We start from the raw sequence: 21,190 nt of genomic DNA on the forward strand, positions 1-21,190 counted from the left end.
TTGGTGGGCCATGAAGCCTTACATTCTTCACATGTTGCTTTATCAGTTACTTTTGATAAGTGAAAGCCATATAATTCGTTGTGAACAGTGATAATCTGAATGTAAAAAGTTAAAATACATATGCAGAAATATAAAAGCATGACTGTCCCTCATGTCCCCAGTATCCTTTGACTCATTTCTTTGAAGAGGTGGAATACATCCTCATATGGGTCATCTTAAAAATACAATTTCAATTTGCAATTTAGTTAGAGACATTTTTGTTCTCTCAGCTTCCTTCCTCAGATTGTTTTGCCAATTATCTTAAATGTGTGATCTCGGGTTACCAACATTCCTGCCAGTGGAAATGGTTTCTTCCGATATACTGTGTCAAGCCTCCTCTAAATTTGAATACCTCTTAACCTTCTCCGCTGTAATAAATGTGGGCAATACATTCTTCAAAGGTCTCGTAGAGCCATTAATCAATTTATCTCATGTCATCCGGCAGCTTCTTGGCACATAGTTCCATGATGGTTTGGCTTAGTGAATGGAAGCCCATGGCTGACATGGAGTTGCTTACATCAATTATAGTTTAAATCTGTTTGAAAAGTGAATGCTACTAATTTGAGTTGAACACCTGAGCTTTATAGAGCTGCAGAATACAGTAATGAAGAGGCTGAAAAATAATATCTTTGAAGTAAACAACAGGCCATGTGCAAAACATAAGAAAGCTCTGCCCGTGGAATATTAAGCACATTTAGAGCAAAAGTGCCCATCGCAGAAATTCTAGCAAGTAGTTTTGCTATTTTGCTTGTAAAAAAATTGCTTTTCATTGCTGCTTGCAGTTTTATTTTTCTGCTTCTACTGGATATTTGTCTCCCTTCTGAAAACTAAATTTCTCCTTCAGGTTTCTGCTGGTTTCAAATAACATGCTTTTAGCTTTATGGCAGTTCAAACCAAGCGTATATTTTACAAACTCATGGTAGCATTTTGTCAGGGTGCTTTGACAAAAAGTAATCGGACTCAAAACGTTAGCTCTTTTCTCTCCCCCCAGATGCTGCCAGACCTGCTGAGATTTTTCAGCATTTTCTTTCGTAGCATTTTCTCCATGGTATATACAGGAGAATCGGCTAGCAAAACAAATGGTTGCGCACTCAATGGAAAAACCATGATGTTTGGGATGATCAAGATAATTTAATATAGCTCCCAAGATTAGTTGGGTTTGGTATGTCAACAGCCAGAGGTCGTAGGACACATAGGTACTAATGACATAGGCACGAAGAGCAATGATGTCCTGCAGAAGGAGTTCAGGGATTAAGCAGTAAACTAAAAAGACCTCTAGGGTTGTAATCTCAGGATTACTCCCTGTGCCACGTACCAGTGAGGCTAGAAATATGAGGATAGTGCCTTAACTGTCTTACCAGACGTGTCTTAACTGGTGGTGTAGGAGGGACGGTTTCAGATTTCTGGACCATCCAGATTTCTTCCGTGGTAGGTGGGATATGTACAAGAAGGACGGGTTGCATCTAAACTGGAGGGGCACCAATATCCTGGCTTGGAGAGTCACTCGGGAGCATTTAGACTGGTATGGCAGGGGGGTGGGAACCAGAGCATTAGCTTAGAAGGTGTAATAACGAAAGAGAAAATAGAGAACAAAAATAAGAGAACATCACCCTATCTGCTCAAACGCAGTGGTCTGAAGTGTATTTACTTTAACGCTGAACTACAGCAGGTAAGGCAGATGAACTTAGAGCACTGATTAGTATTTGGAACTAGGATGTTATGGCTATCACAAAAAGAAAGGGCAGGATTGGCAGCAAACGTTGGAGGATATAGATACTTCAGGAGAGATAGAGGGGGATGTAAAAGGGGTGGGGGAGTAGCATTACTGGTTGAGGAAAGTATTATAGCCGTACTGCGGGAGGACACGTCGGAGGGCTCATACGATGAGGCAATCTGGGTAGAGCTCAGGAACAGAAAGGGAGTAATCACAATGTTGGGGGCTTATTACAGGCCCCTCAACTGCCAGCGAGAGATAGAAGAGCAGATAAGTAGAGAGATTTTGGATAGATGTAAAAGTAACAGGGTTGTTGTGGTAGGGGATTTTAATACCCCCTATATTGACTGGGACACTTAGTGCTGGGGGCTTAGATGAGGCAGAGTTTGTAAGGTGTATCCAGGAAGGCTTCTTGTTGCAATATGTAGATAGTCCAACTAGGGAAGGGGCAGCACTGGACCTTGTTTTGGGAAATGAGTCTGGACAGGTGGTTAATATTTCAGTAGGGGAACCTTTTGGGAGTAGTGATCTCAGTGCTCCTCGTCTGGAGTCACGTCCGGTTCACTTGAATAATCTTTGGCTTGTTGATGCTCCCCGTCTGGAGTCATTTCAGGTTCACTTGAATCATCTTTGGTTTCTTGATGCTCCTCGCCTGGAGTCAAAATGTTCAAGATTTCATTTTCTTGTAGAGAGGCTCGAGTGAATAAGGTTTCAATTGACGTGGTCCCACTGGACTCACGAGTAGTTTCACTTGGATTGTCGAGTGCCTCTATGCATACGAGCTGAGATCTGTCAGTCTCACTGTGATGTTGCACGTCTTGTTTGGGAATTGTGATCCCTTCGTCACTTGTCTCACATACAGTGGGTAGACCTGCAGTGTCTTCTTGTTGGTTAGATGAGCTGGGTAGACTGTCAGAGTCTTCTTCTGGTGCTCAAGTAATCTGGGTAGACTGTCATAGTTGTCGATCTGTGCGCTCTCAACGGAGTCGTGCAGTGGTCTCGCTGTGAAGTCTTTCATGGCTTTCTGTGCGGAGTCGTGCAGTGGTCTCACCGTGGAGTCTTTCATCACTCTGTGTGGAGTCGGGGACTCTTCGTGGTGTGTGGACCACTTTTCATGTGGCATCAGGCCGCTCTCTGTGGGCTTCGTCTTTGTGGGTATTTGACAGGTTTCTGTCATCCAATGTATCGACGATCTGCCATGGCATTATGGTATTGGATTCATCTACCATGAGTAGAGTCGTGTTGAGCTTTGCAACCGTGTTGCTGATGCTGTGATCAGCATATCCGAATAACTTAGCCATGTCTGGGTAGTATTCTTCGATAAACCAATTACCTTCTTTTGTTTCGATATTGTCACTGCGCTCTTTGTGGCCAAGGAAGAAATCATCGTCTGAGTAGTAGTCTTCAAGGACCAAATCATCTCTTTGGGCGGTGCTAACTGCTTGTTGCAGGGTACTGCGGAGGTTGATTTCAACTACTGGTAGAAGTTCAGGCATTGTTCTGTCTTTCGAGGTGAAAGAATGGTGTTTTGCGGCTTTAAAACGCTTCTTTATAATTTTCGGGCATTTCCCCTTTAAGTGAGCATGGTCCAGGGCCTCTGATGTCATGACGCTCGTGACATAAAACGTAGGAATGGATTGCGCATGTGCAAATCGCTTTTTCTTTACTGTGCGCTCTTTCCGCAACTGCTCATGTGCAGCTTCTTGCGCATGCGCAAAACACTATTTTGCCGGTTCGCGTCATCCAGGGAACTGCGCATGTGCGGACTGGGCCGGCTGGGTACGCGCCAGCTGGCTGCCAATCAAAATTGCCGTTTGCTTCTGTTGCAATCCTACCTCTGACTTGTGGTGAGCATTCTTTTGTGTTTCCCCCGCAGTAGCTTTCAAATTTGTCCAGGACTGTCTGGAATTGCATTCTGTCCTGCCCTTTTAAGTATTTAAAGGAGCGGAAGATCTCTGTTGCATGTTTACCCGCAATGGTGAGTAGAAGAGCAATCTTCTCAGCATCAGCCACGCCAGTTAGGTCGGATGCTTCCATGTAAAGCTGAAATCGTTGCTTGAATGCACGCAAGTTGGCAGTGAGATTGCCGTGGTACCTGAGTGGATGAGGAACCGGTATTTCTATTATCGTGCCTGGGTTCGGTGGCTGGTTGTCACGGATCTTGCTGAGTTGAACTAAATAGATTGAACAGACACTCCTGGTATCATGTTGTGTTATGCTGCTTCGTGTAGCATAAGCTGCTTCCTTGATGTATGCTTTGACAAAGGAAGCTCAAGATTATGAAATGAGTTCAACGTGTTTATTGAACTATTAACACAGTTCTTAAATGAGTTCGACTCTGCTAATCTAACTGTCGTAACTCAGTCTACCTTTACCAGCCTGCTCTAAGCCACGTGCTGGATGTGATGCTGTTGATCAACCCTGGCGTACTCTCTAGATGTCTGTCCGTGGAAAGAGGCAGAGCATGTGTGCCCTGTTCTTTTATATGGCTTGTGATATAAAGTGTAGGAATGGATTGTGCATGTGCAAATCACTTTTCCTTTACTGTGCGTTCTTTTCGCAACTGCGCATGCGCGGCTTCTTGCGCATGCTCAAAACACTGTTTTGCCGGTTCGCGTTGTCCAGCGAACTGCGCATGTGCGGACTGGGTCGGCTGGATACGCGGAAGAAGCCACGCATGCGCAGTTGCGAAAAGAGCGCACAGTAAAATAAAAGTGAATTGCGCATGTGCAATCCATTCCTACGCTTTATGTCACTGTTGAGGTAATGGCACCTCTGGGTGTCCTGATCACCCATTGGTTGCATCCTGTTTTAATGACCCATTGACTGTATGTCTGCATGTCATGACATCTCTGGTGCTCCCTCTCGTGGTTACTTAGTTGTAGTATATTTACATTAACCCCTTGTAGTGATGCATATCACCACAACAAACTATCATTCTAAATTTATCACATGTTACAGTGAAGTCACTGGACCGCTTTGTCAGCTCCTCCACCAAGATGTCGAATGGTGTTGACTGGAGCACCACACAGCAGTCTTCAATAGACTCAAACAGGTCTTCTCGGCTCCACCGGTGTTACAATACTTGGACATTCGAGCACCCTTACTCATATCAGCAGATGCCTCTCAGCATGGACATTCTCTATCCAGAATGGCAGACCAATAAATAGCCTTTGCATCAAGGGTCCTCACTGACAAGCTCAAATTGAAAAGGAATTACTCATTCTAGCCATCGCCACTCAGAAATTTCATGACTTCATATATAGTTACCCTGCAACTGTTGAAAGTTATGAGTATTAGCAAATAATCAGTACTCCATTTAACTCAACTTAGCCTTCTACAGAATCAGTTTACCATATTTTGAAACATGCAAATAAAATTTAGTTTAACGTATTATTCATGGCTATGTCTAAGCCAAAAGTTGAATGCGTATTTATATTAGCCTCTTACCTGGAGAAAAAGCACGGTGAAATTGACACATGTCTTCACCAATCAGTTCCTGGGAAATTTGCTGGATCTTTAGTCTAACATCGCCAAATTTGACCGAAGATTCATTTAGTAATTCCTCAATATTACTAACACTGCAAACAGAAGTGGTTATTAGATGCAATAGTTAACAAAGTATCAGTTGTAAACATGTAATTTATCGAAGAAAATTCTACTTGAATTTCAAAAAAGATTAATAATTAATCTTTCCAAATCAGTTCTCTGCTTTGCTCACTTCAGTCCATAGTATGTGAGGTGGGAAAGTCAGCTTTTATTATTTGTCAAAAGGAAGGGGATATTTCTTTCTCCTAGCGTTTTACACGGAAGTGGATACATTTCACAATGGAAATAAATAAGCAAACTGGGGAGTCTAATACAGGTTGAAAATCCCTTATCCGAAATGCTTGGGGCTGTGTGTGTATCGAATTTTTTCAGATTTTGGAACATGCTAACATGCTGCATTGGGAACTGCGCATGTGGGGAATGCAGAGAACTACGGACTGAAGTGAGCAAAGCAGAGACCTGACTTGGAAAGATTAATATGCGGAACATTGGGAACTGGGCATGCGTGGTGTTCTTGAATTTCAGAATTTTTTTGGTTTTTGGAATTTCGTAGAAGGGTGCTCAACCTGTAGTTGAATGGTTCTTTCAAAGCCTGCCACAAGACAACAGCTGTAGATCATGAAAATTAGAAAGAAAGCCTGAAAGGCACACAGGACAATAATTTAAATATGGAAATGAAGCTTGCACTGCAAATAAAAAGGCCATAACAAGTTTAGTAGAAATTCAAATCAAAGGATTGCAGCTCTGTTAAATTTGCATTCATTCTACCCATTTTAAGCCTGTAAAATGGGTCCAATAATGTTTGATTCTCTGCCCATTTGAACTAAACTAGGCACCAATTTCTCTATTTCAGTTATTAACATATTACCAAACACTCGGAAGTCTTCACTTTGGCCACATCTGTGGTTACTACACCTGTGAATAGTAGTAGCTTTGTTTTCTTAGTGAGAATTACAATTCAAAGCGAATAAAGGAAATATTCTTTACCAACAATGTATTTTCCTTTTCTCAGTCTGAAAGGTGAAAATTTAGTTTACAAATCTCTCAACTATTTTTGAGATTGAAGAGACAATTACTTGGTACAAACTGTTAAAATTATGATATGAACTAGAAATGAATTTTGATTGACTAACATACAAATATCGTGGGCCCATACCATGGGCAGCACGGTAACAGTGGTGACTTAGCACAGTTGCTTCTCAGCTCCAGGGTCCCAGGTTCAATTCCGGCTTGCGTCACTATCTGTGCCGGGTCTGCACGTTCTCCCCGTGTCTGCATGGGTTTCTTCCGGGTGCTCCGGCTTCCTCCCACAGTCCAAAGATGGGCCCGTTAGGTGGATTGGCCATGCTAAATTGCCCTTCGTCCAAAAACGTGGGGTAGGGTTACTGGGTCATGAGAATAGGGTGGAGATATGAGTTTGGGTAGGGTGCTTTTTCCAAGGGCCGGTGCAGACGCGTTGGGCTGAATGGCCTCCTTCTGCACTGTAAAATTCTACGAAAAGTTCTATGATTCCATAAATCAACAAACTCACTAATAGGGATTTTTCTAGGCTACAAGCCTGTAAAGAGCGCTACAACCTGCATCTCTTTGTCATGCTGGGACTAGCTCCCTAACCAACCCCCCCTCCCCTGCTCTTGACTTTAAGATGCAATCTCAAGAGTTCACAAAGTAACATTGCATTATCTGTCCTTCCCGATCAAAGAACTGCCCTTGTCCTCCCTGATCAGAGAAATGCCCTCAGGACTTCTAGAACTAAGATCTCTCTTCTAGATACCCTACACTTCAGAATCACAAAACACCAAGAATCTTGGAGCCATAATGTCTGCTTTCTTGTAATTTTACCTTCCCACAATGTAGCTAGGGTCCCAATCTACAGCCTGATCCATGACTGAGCATTCATTTCAACATAGAGCAATTACAAGTAAAGCACTAAAAAAAACACACCAGCAGAATAACACAACGTTTTAAATTTCTTTAATGTCCCTGTCCCGACAAAACACAGCATCCTTTGACTTACAGCTGGATTCACAAGTAATATTAAGCATGGCACACCAATATGTGAAAAATATCACATTTTGTTATTATCCTAAAGCAACCTTGAAATAATATGATTCGCAGTTTAGGGATGAGTAATCACCAAGTATCAATTTGCAAAGTTCCTGGACTAGACATTAAACTATACATGACTGTGGCTCTGTTAATTTTACATTTATACTTGTGGCCTAAAAGGTACACAGGCTGACATTACCAGTAGAATTATATAATGTGCATCACATGGGATAATATCAAACAATAATCCAAATTCATGACAGCAACACTTAGAGAGACCGACTTTACATACAAATAGCACTCTTCATTTATTAACTTATTATAAAATTAAATGTATTTAATGAAGATCTTGTTTATTACCCACCTGCTTACTCGGTGTAGAAGGAAAATAATCCGTTTGCTTTCAATAGTAATGTCACGACTGAGCTTTACCAGCCTCTCATATTTATCATGCTTTGCATCTAGCTCCTTTTGAAAGGCTGATCAAAACAAAATGAGGAAAACAATTAGTTTGCCCATAACCACTATTTTGGTTCATCTGTGAAAATGTCAATTCAGCATTCACTGCAAATGATACAATGTCATTCTCATATAACAATAGAAACTACTGCTCATTTCATTTCCGCTAACATTGAAAAGCACTTCCTGAGAAATCCCTGAGGCAGGGAATGAAACTAGAGGTAACCGCAACAGCAGTGATTTAGTAAAACCGTGCATAAACCAAAGCTTCGTCCCTATAAACCACAGATTAAAGGAACCTTTCCAGGCCGACAAAAAGGTCATTTGAAAATGGCAAATCACTTTGGGAGTTATTTTATTATTATTTAAAAAAAATAAATTTAGAGTACCCAATTAATTTTTTCCAATTAAGAGGCAATTTCAATCCACCTACCTTGCACATCTTTGGGTTGTGGGGACGAAACCCACGCAAACACGGGGAGAATGTGCAAATTCCACACGGACAGTGACCCAGAGCCGGGATTGAACCTGGGACCTCAGCGCCGTGAGACTGCAGTGCTAACCTACTGAGCCACCGAGCTGCCCCTTTGGGAGTTATTTTAGCCATAGGTTGAAAACAACCACTAATGGGTGCTGTGCAGTTAAGAAACACCTGTTTGGAAATCCAGATTTAACACAATTTTTGGTGATTTGATTTGATCATAATTTGATCATGCCTACAGCTTGCTCACCAGAAACCAAGTGTTGATTAAATGCAATTTTCATGGAACAGAATATATGGGATCCTCATACCCACTGAAGGTGTGGAGTGTTCTGCAAGCCACAAAGCAATACTTTGTAGCACACTTCAGGGACCAAGTGGGAGAGAATGCAAGGTGTAACAAATCCTCCATTGGAGATCCTGTATCTGCAGGGGAGGCAGGATGCCATCTCAGCCTCCTATCATCTTCTGGTAGGGCTCACCCTATTCTCATATCCTCCTCCAAGCCAAAGGAGACCTCTTCCAAGATGCTAAAGACCTTTTCCTGGTCACCAATTTAAGATGCTGTGGCATTGCATTTAATCCTTTTAGTGAATTCAGGAAATTTCCCGAATAAATATTTGCTCTTATCTGAGCTAAGTCTTGACATAGTGTCCCATAAAGCAGTGTTTTTCAAACTATTTTCTGGGGACCCATTTTGACCAACCGGCCAACCTTCAGGACCCATGCCAGCCGAACTTCGTGACCCACCATTTTCGCTTGCCTTTAATACGACTGGAAAGCCTGCTTGGTCCTCACAATCTCACATGCTTTATCATTTAATGTTACAGTTCTGTGTGGGTTGTTCATCAGAGGTCCTGGAAGTCACACCAGCACTGTTTTGTCCTGTTGTGGACCTCTTCTGACAGCCCACACCACGACTGCTTTGTCCAGCTGTGGACTCTCCTGAACATCTCACACCACCACAGCTTTGTCCTGTTGTGGATTCTCCTGAACAGCTCACACCACCACTGCTTTGTCCTGCTGTGGATTCTCCTGTACCACTCTCACCAGCAGGCTTAGTTGTGAGATCCTGGCGTGTTTGTGTCTCTGGCCCTCTCTTCCTTATTACAACATTATCCATTTCAAATTTTACAGTCCAGTTGCTGTTTGCTGCTGACAAAATAGAAGAATCGCAATCGCGCACAGAGCAGTTGATATCAGTGTTCTGCGCCTGTGGTCTGTTCTCTGCTGTCGCTCCAGACAGGAAGACTGCATTGAATTTTTTAAAAATCTTCTCCTGGGTCAGTGTGGTGACATCAGGAGGGGGCGGTGTTTCTCGCTGGGCTCCGGGCACACGCACTGATGAGCGGGCATGCATGTGCAGCATGCACGCATTCCGAAAGCCAGTCGCGACCGTCATTTTTAAAGCCGGTCGCAGCCAGCATTCTTAAAAGTCGGCTACTGGGGCCGTTGCGCATTAATTCCCGTGAGCAGGAACACTGCGGTGGATGGCTCTGCGACCTGCAACCCGAAATTTGAAAATGACTGCCAAAGAGTCTCTGTGTCTCAGAGGTCCTTTTTACAACTCCAGCAGCAATGAACATGGAATGGTGAGTATACCATTTAAAATTAACATCAATATCATATTTATTCGCAAACAGTTGGTCACTGTTGGGAAAATAAGAACTAGGAGAAGGAGTAGGCAATTCAGCCCCTCGAGCCTCCTCCACCATTTAAAATGATTATGGCTGATCTCCTCACGGCCTCAACTCAACTTTCCCGCCCATTCTCCATAACCCTTCAACCCATTACTAATTAAAAATCTGTCTGTCTCCTCCTTTTCACAGTAATTTCATTGCAGTGTTGATGTCAGTCTACTTGTGACAATAATAAAGATTATTATCTTAAATTTACTCAAATGTCCCGGCATCCACCGCACTCTAGGGTAGTGAATTCCACAGATACCCAACCCTTTGAGAGAAGTCATTTCTCCTCATCTGTTTTAAATCTGCTACCCCTTATCCTAAAATTGTGACCTCTCGTTCCAGATAGTCCCACAAGAGGAAGCATCCGCTCTCGGTCTACTATGTCAATACCTTTTATCATTTTGTATATCTCAAATAGATCTCCCTAATTTTTCTAAACTCAAAAGGGTATAGGCCGAAACTGCTCAATCTCTCTTCATCATCTCTGGAATCAATCTAGTGAATCTCCTCTGAACTGTCTCCAATTCAGCTACATCCCTCCTTAAATAGGGGGACCAAAATCATAGAATTCCTACAGTGCAGGAGGCCATTCAGCCATCGAGTCTGCACTGACCCTATGAAGGAGGGAAGCACCCTACCTAGCCCCATAACTCCACCTAACCTGCACATCCTTGGACACTAATTTCATCATGGCAAATCCACCTAACTTGCACATCTTTGGACTGTGGGAAAAAAACCGGAGCACCCGGAGGAAACCCATGCAGACATGGGGAGAACGTGTAAACTCTCCATAGACAATCATCCAAAGTTGGAATTGAACGCAGGTACCTGGCACTATGAGGCAGCAGCGCTAAGCTCTGTGCCACGGTTTACACAGTACTCCAGGTGCTGTCTCACCAATGCCTTGCAGCAACACTGGCCTACTTTTATATTCTATTCCTTTAGGTATAAAAACCCAAAGTCCATTTGCCTTCCTTATTACCTGTTGAACCTGCATGCTAGTTTTCTATCATTTATGTACGAGAATACCCAGATCCCTGTGCACCGAAGCACTCTGAAGTTTCTTTCCATTTGGATAGTGAGTTGCCTTTCCATTTTTCCAACCAAAATGTATAATCTTACACTCATCCACGTTAAACTCCATCTGTCAAATTTTGGCCCACTCACCTAACCTATCCATGTCCATTTGTAAATTTCTTATTTCCTCATTGCAACTTACCACCTATTTTAGTGTCATCTGCAAATTTGGCTCCAGTACCTTCTATCCCTACATCCAAGTCATGAGTATAAATTGTAAATATTTGGGGCCTACGAGCCAACCCCTATGACACCCCACTAGTTACATCTTGCCAAACAGAAAAATACCCATTTATTCTGACTCTCTGCCTTCTATCCAAGTTAATGTCATCTTACTGTGTGTGACACCTTATCAAATGCCTTCTGGAAGTCCAGATACTACATCTGCAGGATCACCATTATCCACTTGGCTTCTTACATCTTCAAAGAACTCTAGCAAATTAGTCAAACACGATTTACCCTTCATAAACCATGCTGACTGATGATTGCGTTTTGACTTTCTAAATGTCCTGTTATTACTTCCTCAGTAATGTATTCTAAAATTTTCCCAGTGACAGATGTTGAACAAACTGGTCTACAGTTTCCTACTTTCTGCCTCACTCCCTTTTGAATAAGAGCATTACATTAGCATTTTTCCAATCTAGTGGAACCTTACCTGCATCCAAGGAATTTTGGAATAATATAACTAATGGATCCAATATCCATGCTGCCACTTCCTTGAAGACCCTAGTATGTACGCCATCAGGCCCTAGGGATTTGTCTCTCTTCAATCCCTATATTTAGTACTTTTTCCCTATTGATGTTGATTGTTCTAAGTTCCACCATTTCTATTACCTCTGCATTATCTTTTACTATTGAGATGGTAGTGTCCTCCACCATGAAAACGGAGGCAAAATATTGATTTAGTGACTCTGCCATTTGTGTGTTCCCAACTATTAACTCCCTGGTCTCATCATCCAAGGGACCAACATTACTTTAGCTACTCTTGTCCCTTTTACATACTTACAGAAGTTTTTGCTATCCATTTTTATATTTTGCTCTAGTTTCTTTCATAGTTTACCTTTGATTTTTTTTTTTTTTTGAAACCCTGTTGATTTTTAAATATTTCCCAATCTTCCAACCTGCCACTGGCCGTTGCAATATGTTATGCCTTAGTTTTTGTCTTGTTATCTTTAACTTCTTTGTTTAGCCATGGATGTCTTTTCCCCCCTCTTACAATTTTTATTCCTCTCTGAAATATCTTTTATTTGGGAGGAATTGAATATCTTCTTGAACAGCTACCACTGCTCTTCAACTATCCTACTGTTTAGTCTTTCTGTCCAATCCACTAATGTGGGACTCCAGTTTCTCGTCCTCAAACTGAGTTTGAAATTCTATTATGCTATGATCACTCTTCCCTGGAGGATCCTTAACTAGGAGGTTATGAATTAATCCTTCCTGATTACACAATACCAAATCCAGAATAGCCTGCTCCCTGGTTGGTTCCACAACATATTGCTTCAAGAAACAATCTCTAATACATTCAATGAACTCTCCATTGACTCTACCCTTACCAATTTGATTAATCCAGTCTATATGCATGTTAAAATCACCGATGATTGTCGTACTTTTCTTCCTCCAATATTTCCTGGTTTATACTGTGCCCCACTGTGGAACTACTGTTTAGGGAACCTGGAGATTACTCCCATCAGGGCCTTCTTTCTTTTGCTATTTCTTATTTCTACCCAGACTGATTCCACATCTTGATCTCCAGTGCCTATATAATTTCTCACTACAGCACTGACCCCTCCTCCTTTTCCTTCCTGTCTATCGTTCTAAAAATACTGTGTTCCGTTCGATATTCAACTCCCAGACCTGGTCTCCTTGTACCCATATCTCAGTAATCATCACCAAATCATACCCGTTTGTCTCTGTTTGTACTGTAAACTCATTAAATTTTGTTCCATATATTTTGTGCATTCAGAAACTATTTTATTCTATTATCAAATTTCTCTGCTCTTCTCTTATTCCTTGGTGCAATATGACATTCTTACATTCAGTCCCTTCCCTTTATTTTCTGGTAACAATCCTCCTCATCACTAACCTGCACTCCTACCTACTCCTTTAATTTTGATTTTCTAATTTCCCATGCAACTGAACCCTCCTCCCACTATTTAGTTTAAAGCCTTACTAATCCCATGTTATTTGATTCACTCGGACTCTCGTCCCAGCATGATTCAGGTGAAGACGATCCCATCAGAACAGCTCCCTCCTTCCCCAGTACTGGTGCCAATGTCCCATGTATTTGAACCCATTTCTCCCACTCCAATCTTTGAGCCACGCATTTACCTCTTTAATCTTATTGACCCTGTGCCAATTAGCTTGTGACTCAGGTGGTAATCAGAATGATTATTACCTTTTTGGTTCTGCTTTTTAATTTAGCCCACAGCTACTCATATTCCCTCAGCAGAACCTCTATCCTTGTTCTACCTATATCGTTGGTACCTATGTGAACCTTGTTCCTACCGCTCCAAGTTCCTCAGCAGCCCAGATGAGATGTCCTGAACCCTGGTACCGGGTAGGCAACATGACCTTCGGTACACTTGATCCTGGTCACAGAGTGTCTATGCCTGTAACTATACTATCCCGATAATGACCACATTTCTCTTTCCTCCTCCACTTGAATGGCTTCCTGTACCAAGGTGTTGTAGACAGTTTGCTCATCCTCCCACAGTCCCCACTCCCGTCCACATAGGGAGCAAGAATCTAAAACCTGCTGGACCTGCTGGACAAGGGCAAGGGCGGAGGCTCCTGTAACCCAACCTCTTGGATCCCTCTATCTGCCTCACTCATAATCACACCCTCCTGTCCCTGACCACTGGCCAAATTCAAGGCAGTTAATCGAAGAGGGGTGACTACCTCCTGAAACACAGCATCAAGGTAACTCTTCCCCCTCCTCCCCCTGATTTGTCGCAGTTTCCGAATCTCAGATTCCAGCTCATCAACACGGAACCGAACTTCCTCCGCAACCAACACTTTCTACAGATGTGTGCACTGGGAACCACAATGGTTCACCCACATTGCACACTCACATCATACAGGTACAACACATCTCCGAGCCTTGCATCTCTATTTCATTCAATCATTTTTTTTTAATTTTCAACTAGGGTTTAGTTTTTGCAATCTATAAAATATTTATTGTTTTTACCTTTAATCTGAAAGCAATTTGGATAGCTAATGCAAATTAGCATTTACTTACCAACCAATGAATTCAACGCTTTCCTTTTATTTCACTCCTGGATTGTTTTTCAAATTCAGCCTGCTGCCCAAATAGAAAGTCCCTCGCAGGACTGGCTGTCTCCGCTCGTCCCTCTTTCATCTGGCTCCCTTTTTCACCAAACGCCAGCAACACTCTGGTGCAACAATTCAGCACCTAGTACTGCCCCTCCTTTTATGGCCCCTAATTAAAGGTTTCTGAAACCGGATTAAACCAGTTGTCTAATTAATTAGCTTCAGCTGAGAACCTGTAAAATCCTGTTTTTAAATTGCAATTAAGCTTCACCCAGCGAAAAGAGAAACTTTAGTTAATTTCCAAATTAACGAACAAACTAGACTTTTGATTGAAATTAGTTCTTAATTTAAATTATTCCTCAAAATGTAACTCTTGAGATTTTCTTTTTACATTGTCACCTAACTAACATTTTACATAACTCTAGCATAGCCTCCCTGCTCGTTTATTCTATATCTCGGCTAATAAAGGAGAGTACTTCATATTCTTTTTTACAAAATATGTAACAACAAACAGTAACAAACAACAATAAAACAATATAATAAGCATAACACCCCCAAGACCGTAACCACGCATATATCGAGCCCCCCCCCCAAACCTGGCAAACAAGAGAACTTGAAAATAAATTCAATTTAATAAACATAGTCAACACACACACCCCCCACCCCCACCCCGCTCCACATTTAACCCCCGGGTTGCTGCTGCTGCTGACCCAGTTCCCTATCGTTGAGCCAGAAAATCGAGGAAAGGCTACCACCGCCTAAAAAACCCTTGTACCAATCCTCTCAGGGCGAATTTGACCTTCTCCAGCTTAATACAACCTGCCATGTCATTGATCCAGGTCTCCACGCTTGGGGGTCTCGCATCCTTCCACTGTAGCAAGATCCTCCGCCGGGCTACTAGGGACGCAAAGGCCAAAACACCGGCCTCTCTCGCCTCCTGCACTCCCGGATCCACCGCAGCCCCAACAATTGCGAATCCCCAGCCTGGCTTGACCCTGGATCCTACCACCCTCGACACCGTCCTCGCCACCCCCTTCCAGAACTCCTCCAGAGCCGGGCATGCCCAGAACATATGGACATGGTTCACTGGAGTCCCCGAACACCTGACACACCTGTCTTCGCCCCCAAAGAACCTACTCATCCTAGTCCCGGACATATGGGCCCGGTGCAGCACCTTGAGTTGGATGAGGCTAAGCCGTGCACATGAGGAGGAAGAGCTAACCATCTCCAGGGCATCCATCCATGTCCCATCCTCTATCTGCTCCCCCAGCTCACCCTCCCACTTAGCATTTAGCTCCTCTACTGACGCCTCCTCCACCTCCTGCATTACCTTGTAGATATCAGATACGTTCCCATCCTTGACCCAAACCCCCGAAAGCACCCTGTCCCTCACCCCCCTCGCGGGCAGCAAAGGGAATCCCTCCACCTGCAGTCTAGCAAACGCCTTTACCTGCACGTACCTGAATATGTTCCCCGAGGGGAGCTCAAATTTCTCCTCCAACTCTCCCAGGCTCGCAAACCTCCCGTCAATGAACAGGTCCCTCAGCTTTCTGATGCCCGCTCTGTGCCACCCCAGGAACCCCCCATCAATGTTCCCCGGGACGAACCGATGGTTCCCCCTTAGCGGAGCCTCCATCAAGCCCCCCACTTCCCCCCTATGTCGCCTCCACTGCTCCCAAATTTTGAGGGTAGCCGCCACCACCGGACTCGTGGTATACCTCGTAGGAGGGAGCGGCAACGGCGCCGTTACCAGGGCCCCCAGGCTTGTGCCTCCACAGGACATCATCTCCAACCTTTTCCATGCTGCCCCCTCCCCCTCCATCACCCACTTGCGCACCATCGACACATTGGCCGCCCAATAATACCCCAAGAGGTTGGGTAACGCCAGCCCCCCACCATCTCTGCCCCGCTCCAAGAAGACCCTCTTCACCCTCGGGGTCCCATGCGCCCAAACAAAGCTCATGATGCTGCTAGTCACCCTTCTAAAAAAGGCCCTAGGGATAAGGATGGGCAGGCACTGAAAAAGGAACAAGAACCTCGGGAGAACCGTCATTTTGACGGACTGCACTCTACCCGCCAGCGGTAGGGGCACCATGTCCTGTACTTCATATTCTTAACCACCTGTTTTTCTACCTTCGGAGAACTGTGGGCATGCATTCCCAAGGTCCCTCACTTCCTCCACACCTCTCAGTATCTTTCCATTTATTATGTATTACTTTGCCTTGTCTAACTTTCCCAAACACATCACCTCCCACCTCTCCAGATTGAATTCCATTTGCCACTTGTCTGACCAGTCCATTGATATCCACAGTCCATTGATATCTTCTTGCAGGCTACAGCATTCCTCCTCATGATGAACCACGCAGCCAATATTTGTGCTGTCTGCAAACTTCTTAATGATGTCCCGAAATTTAAGTCCAAATCACTCATGTACGACAAAAAGCAGGGGATCCAGTATTAAGCTCTGCAGAACTCCACTTATTTATCTTCAAATAGTCCGCTTTTGCTGAATCACTCCTCAGCTTGGTAAAATTGGCCTTACCTAAATTTAGAATTTTAACGCCTGTTCTCCCCTTTGTCCCTTTTCCATAATTATGTTAAAACTAACTGAATTATGATCACTACCACTAAAATGCCACTCTTTCCACCTGCCCAGCTTCATTTCCTCAACTAAGTCCAGAACTGTACCTCTCTTGTTGGACTTGCTATTCCATCTCCCTATGATTGTTTTGGGGGGGGGGGGTTGTACACTCCTAGCAGTGTGACTGCCTCTTTTTGTTCCTTGGCTTAATTCATATTGCCTCAATTGATGATCTCTTCCCAACATATCACTTCTCACAGCTGTAATTGTTTCTTCGGCCAAAATTGCACCCCCACTCCTTTTTTTTTATCCTCCTCTTCATCTCATATGACAACCATGATACTAGAAACGTTGAGTTGCCATTTCTGTCCATCTTTAAGCTATGTTTCTGTAATGGCTATGATAGCATACTGCCTCATTTCACTGCATCCTTAGCTAATTTGCATCATTTGCTAAACTCAATAAAATAAAACTCTTCCAATGTTTTTAACTCTAAATGTCATACAAATAATAACCGCTCAGCTATAGAAATTGTAAAGAGAAAATGCGGTGAAAGAATTATGGAATCTCAGAATTTTTAGTGCAGAGCCCATCGAGCCTGCACCAGCCCTTGGAAACAGCACCCTACTTAAACCCACCTCTCCACCCTATCCCCGTAACACAGTAACCACCCCCCCCCCCCCAACTTTTGGACACTAAGGGGCAATTTAGCACAGCCAAATCCACTTAACCTGCACATGTTTGGACTGTGGGGAAAAACTGGAGCACCCAGAGGAAACCACGCAGACATGGAAAGAAAATGCAAACTTCACACGGACAGTCACCCGAGGCCAGAATTGAACCTGAGATCCTGGAGCTGTGAGGCAGCAATGCTAACCACTGTGCCACCCCAGATACTTGCATGATCACTTATTCAATCAGAGAAAAACAAAGTGCTTCACATCACTTGTGAAATACAGCCACTATTGTAAATCACTGAGTGTCTTTAAGACAGAGATAAATAGGTTCCTGATTAATAAGGGGATCAGGGGTTATGGAGAGAAGGCAGGAGAATGGGGATGAGAAAAATATCAGCCATGATTGAATGGCGGAGCAGACCCAAAGGGACAAGAGGCCTAATTCTGCTCCTTTGTCTAATGGTCTTATTGTTATGTGTGCAAACGTAACAAACCATTTGCATACAGCAAGGTTTCATAAGGATCAAATGAATGAATGGCCAATTAATCTATGGGTGAGGAAATTTGTACCCCTGCTTTTCTAAGTTTAGTGCTAAGGGATCTTCACATATCCAAAGGATGACACCTCTGACAACAGAGCAACACTTCAATGCTGCCCAGAAGAAAATCTAGACTATCTGTAGAAGTTCCATGGCATTTCAACTCGCAACCTTCATAGAATCATAGATGTTTACAGCATGGAAACAGGCTCTTTGCCCCAACTTGTCCATGCAGTCCAGTTTCTAGCGCTAAGCTAGTCCCACTTGCCCGCATTCAGAATTAAAGACAAGGATATTATGAGCTCAGCAGAGAGAGGGTCAAGCATGTATGGTCAAAGATAGAACAGACGAAAGAAAAAAACTTGCATTCATACGGCAATTTTCATGATTGCTGGACCCCCAAAGCACTTTGCAAACCCTGAAGTACTTTGAAGCGTAGTCACTGATTTTTTTGTAAGGTATGCAGCAACCAGAGAGAACAAAGAGAAAGTGTGCAGAGAGGTGAGAACACAGAAGGAAGTAGTCTGGCCAATCCACCTAACCTGCACATCTTTGGACTGAGGGGAGAAACCGGAGCACCCGGAGGAAACCCACGCAGGCACGGGGAGAACGTACAGACTCGGAACATGTTATACGTTTAGCTGTTGTTGTATAAAGAGTCAACGGTTCCGCTCCTTTTCCACAAACACCTTTAATTTACTTCAACAGACTCTGCACAAAACTCTAACATCACATCACCTGACGCAAAGGCCACCTGAAGCCCTTTTACACATCAGTGTCAATTATTAGATACTTAACATAAATCGGACAACTAATTGCACTGTCTCTTAACCCAATACTTAATAGTCGCCCCTTCCTTGGAGAAAAATATTAGGTGAAAACAAAATTACAAGAAACTCAAAAAAACACATGCAATTTGCCCCCTTCTTGTTTTTTTTTTCCATTTTTGAAGAAAGAAAAAGCAGTCCAGAAATAGGCACCCTTCATTAACAAAATCCAAAAGTTTCTGAGCTAGCCCCTCTTTTTGTAAAACAGTCTTGATAATTGATAGCTACTGTCAACCCATTTAATTTTTGCTACTTCCCCTCTGTCCAACATCTGCTTCAAACTTGCAATGTCTATCCTTAACCTTTTTTCATTGACACGTTTTGTAGAGTGCAGATTTTCCCAAAGGGATTTATTGTCAATGTGACATTCAATAGGTATATTATCCAAATCCCCAATCCCAAAATTTCTGTCAATATCTGAGATATATAAAAGGCCATATCCACCTCCTCTACGAGGCTTAACATCTCAGCAGCCAAAGTGATTTTGACCACTCTCCATATTTTCTTTGTTACCCCACACAAGAGGGCAACATTTACCAATGTTCCTCTAAAGGAAAATTATAAAACCTCCTGCTCTTGAAACCCCATCATATGAATTTGCATAGGATGCACTATAAACTATGAGTTTCAAGTGCCTACGGTCACCTAAAACCGGGAACCTCAAAACACATTCCAGCATTTTTAGCTCAACCAACGCTTTATTTGCTCTTATTATGTCTTCCACTTTGGGATCATTAATTTTTGTACTCAACTCTAAGACATCTAAACTCACGTCTGGTCCAGTCTGTCTACCTGTCCAATTCAGTTGCCCAATTAAACTTTGCAGTTGTTCTTTTTCCATCTTTGAAACCATTGCGTCTTTTTGTGAAACCCAGCCACGGCTAATTGCTGTTGGGCTGAAACTTTCCAAATAAGATTGCTGACATAAAGGTGCCCCTAACTTCGTCTGTCCGATTTCCAGTCCAATATATTTAAATGCACCAGAAGCCTAACTTCCAATCCCAAATTCTTTCCTCAAACCAGAGATTACAGTAACTTAGAAATCAATAGTCCCACCCCACAAAAAATCATCGACATGCATCAGAAAAGATGCCAGAAAGATTTCCTTCACAGTGCCAGTAAAACATTGCTGGATCTGCTTTCAACTGGCAACAGCCTAACTTTAACAAAACTGACCTTACTGAAAAATACCAGACTCTAGACCAGTGGTTCTCAACCGGGGTCCACATGGACCCTGGGGGTCCATGTAACATTACTGGGGGTCCACACAAAAAAAATACCGAATTGGGGGTCCACGGTGATATTTTAGTGGTCCATAGAGCAGTTCTACTTCAGAACAATTGTTATTACTGAGAATCAAGTAGAAGAAAAAAATGTTTGTTTTCATGATGAATATTCACCTTTCTCTCTCTCTCTCTCTCGCACTGACAAAGGTCAAAGAGAGATTATAATCTATCTAATTTACCTTGAGGGCTGAAGGGGCTCAGAACCAAAAAGGTGCATTTGCTGTGTTTATTTTTGAGGTACTGTATTCTGAGAAAAAAATATCCATACCGGTTGATGACAAATGGGTTTATTGTGCTTTAATGACAGTTGTTGTTGAAGATTGCCCGGGCTATTGTCCCCTAGGAACAGCCCGGAGGACCTTTAATGACAGAAGCAGCTTATTTAATACCCACGGTTGACCTGACGCTTATGCCACGTTTCTCCTTGACAAGTTTAATGAATGATTTAACACAGTAATCACTAGAAACTGTGTATATTTGATATGAATTGGTTCTTTTTCGAGTAATTTAATTCAATTTAGTCAGTAAAAAGTTTTTTTCATTACTTTTCATATTAGAATAAGTTTGGCAATGTACGAAAATACCGCTAATCCGTTTCCAACCCTCACGGTAAGGTAGATGGACTTTAGGATTAGTTTACCACGCATATAAGAAGCTTTTTTTTCTGTGGAATGGCTATGGGGGTCCACAAAAAAAAATTAAGAGGAAAAGGGGTCCATGGGTTAAAAAAGGTTGAGAACTCCTGCTCTAGACGCATCATTTATCCATACACACATTGTTGAACTTCCAGAGTACCCCTTCTGTGTTAGCTGCCTCTTTAGGAAGATGGAGAAAAATGTCTCTATGGAGCTGATGCCCCTGCAAGAAGGCAGCTTTTATATCTATAGATTTGCATTCCCGTGCCTTTGTGGCTAATAGAGCCAAGAAGATCTTTAAAATAACCTTTCCTGCCGT

General features: G+C 42.9%; 1 protein-coding gene and 1 long non-coding RNA gene across 5 annotated transcripts in view; one reads left to right on the forward strand and one right to left on the reverse strand.

Annotated features, from left to right (window-relative positions):
* The window catches only part of LOC119967685, a 130,889-nt gene that overhangs the window by 85,687 nt on the left and 24,012 nt on the right, over positions 1–21,190 (forward strand). The window lies entirely within an intron of this gene.
* tsnax (translin-associated factor X) overlaps positions 1–21,190 on the reverse strand; it is a 171,472-nt gene that overhangs the window by 50,976 nt on the left and 99,306 nt on the right. For all 4 annotated transcript variants that reach the window (XM_038800526.1, XM_038800527.1, XM_038800525.1 and 1 more), the window contains exons 3-4: positions 7,716–7,830; positions 5,204–5,334 (exon numbers count right to left, since the gene is read on the reverse strand). In XM_038800526.1, the coding sequence (XP_038656454.1) occupies positions 5,204–5,334; positions 7,716–7,830 (246 nt within the window). The remainder of the gene's footprint in view (positions 1–5,203; positions 5,335–7,715; positions 7,831–21,190) is intronic.

This window comes from Scyliorhinus canicula, chromosome 6 (assembly GCF_902713615.1).
Source record: "Scyliorhinus canicula chromosome 6, sScyCan1.1, whole genome shotgun sequence".
In the NCBI taxonomy this organism is placed as follows: Eukaryota; Metazoa; Chordata; class Chondrichthyes; order Carcharhiniformes; family Scyliorhinidae; genus Scyliorhinus; species Scyliorhinus canicula.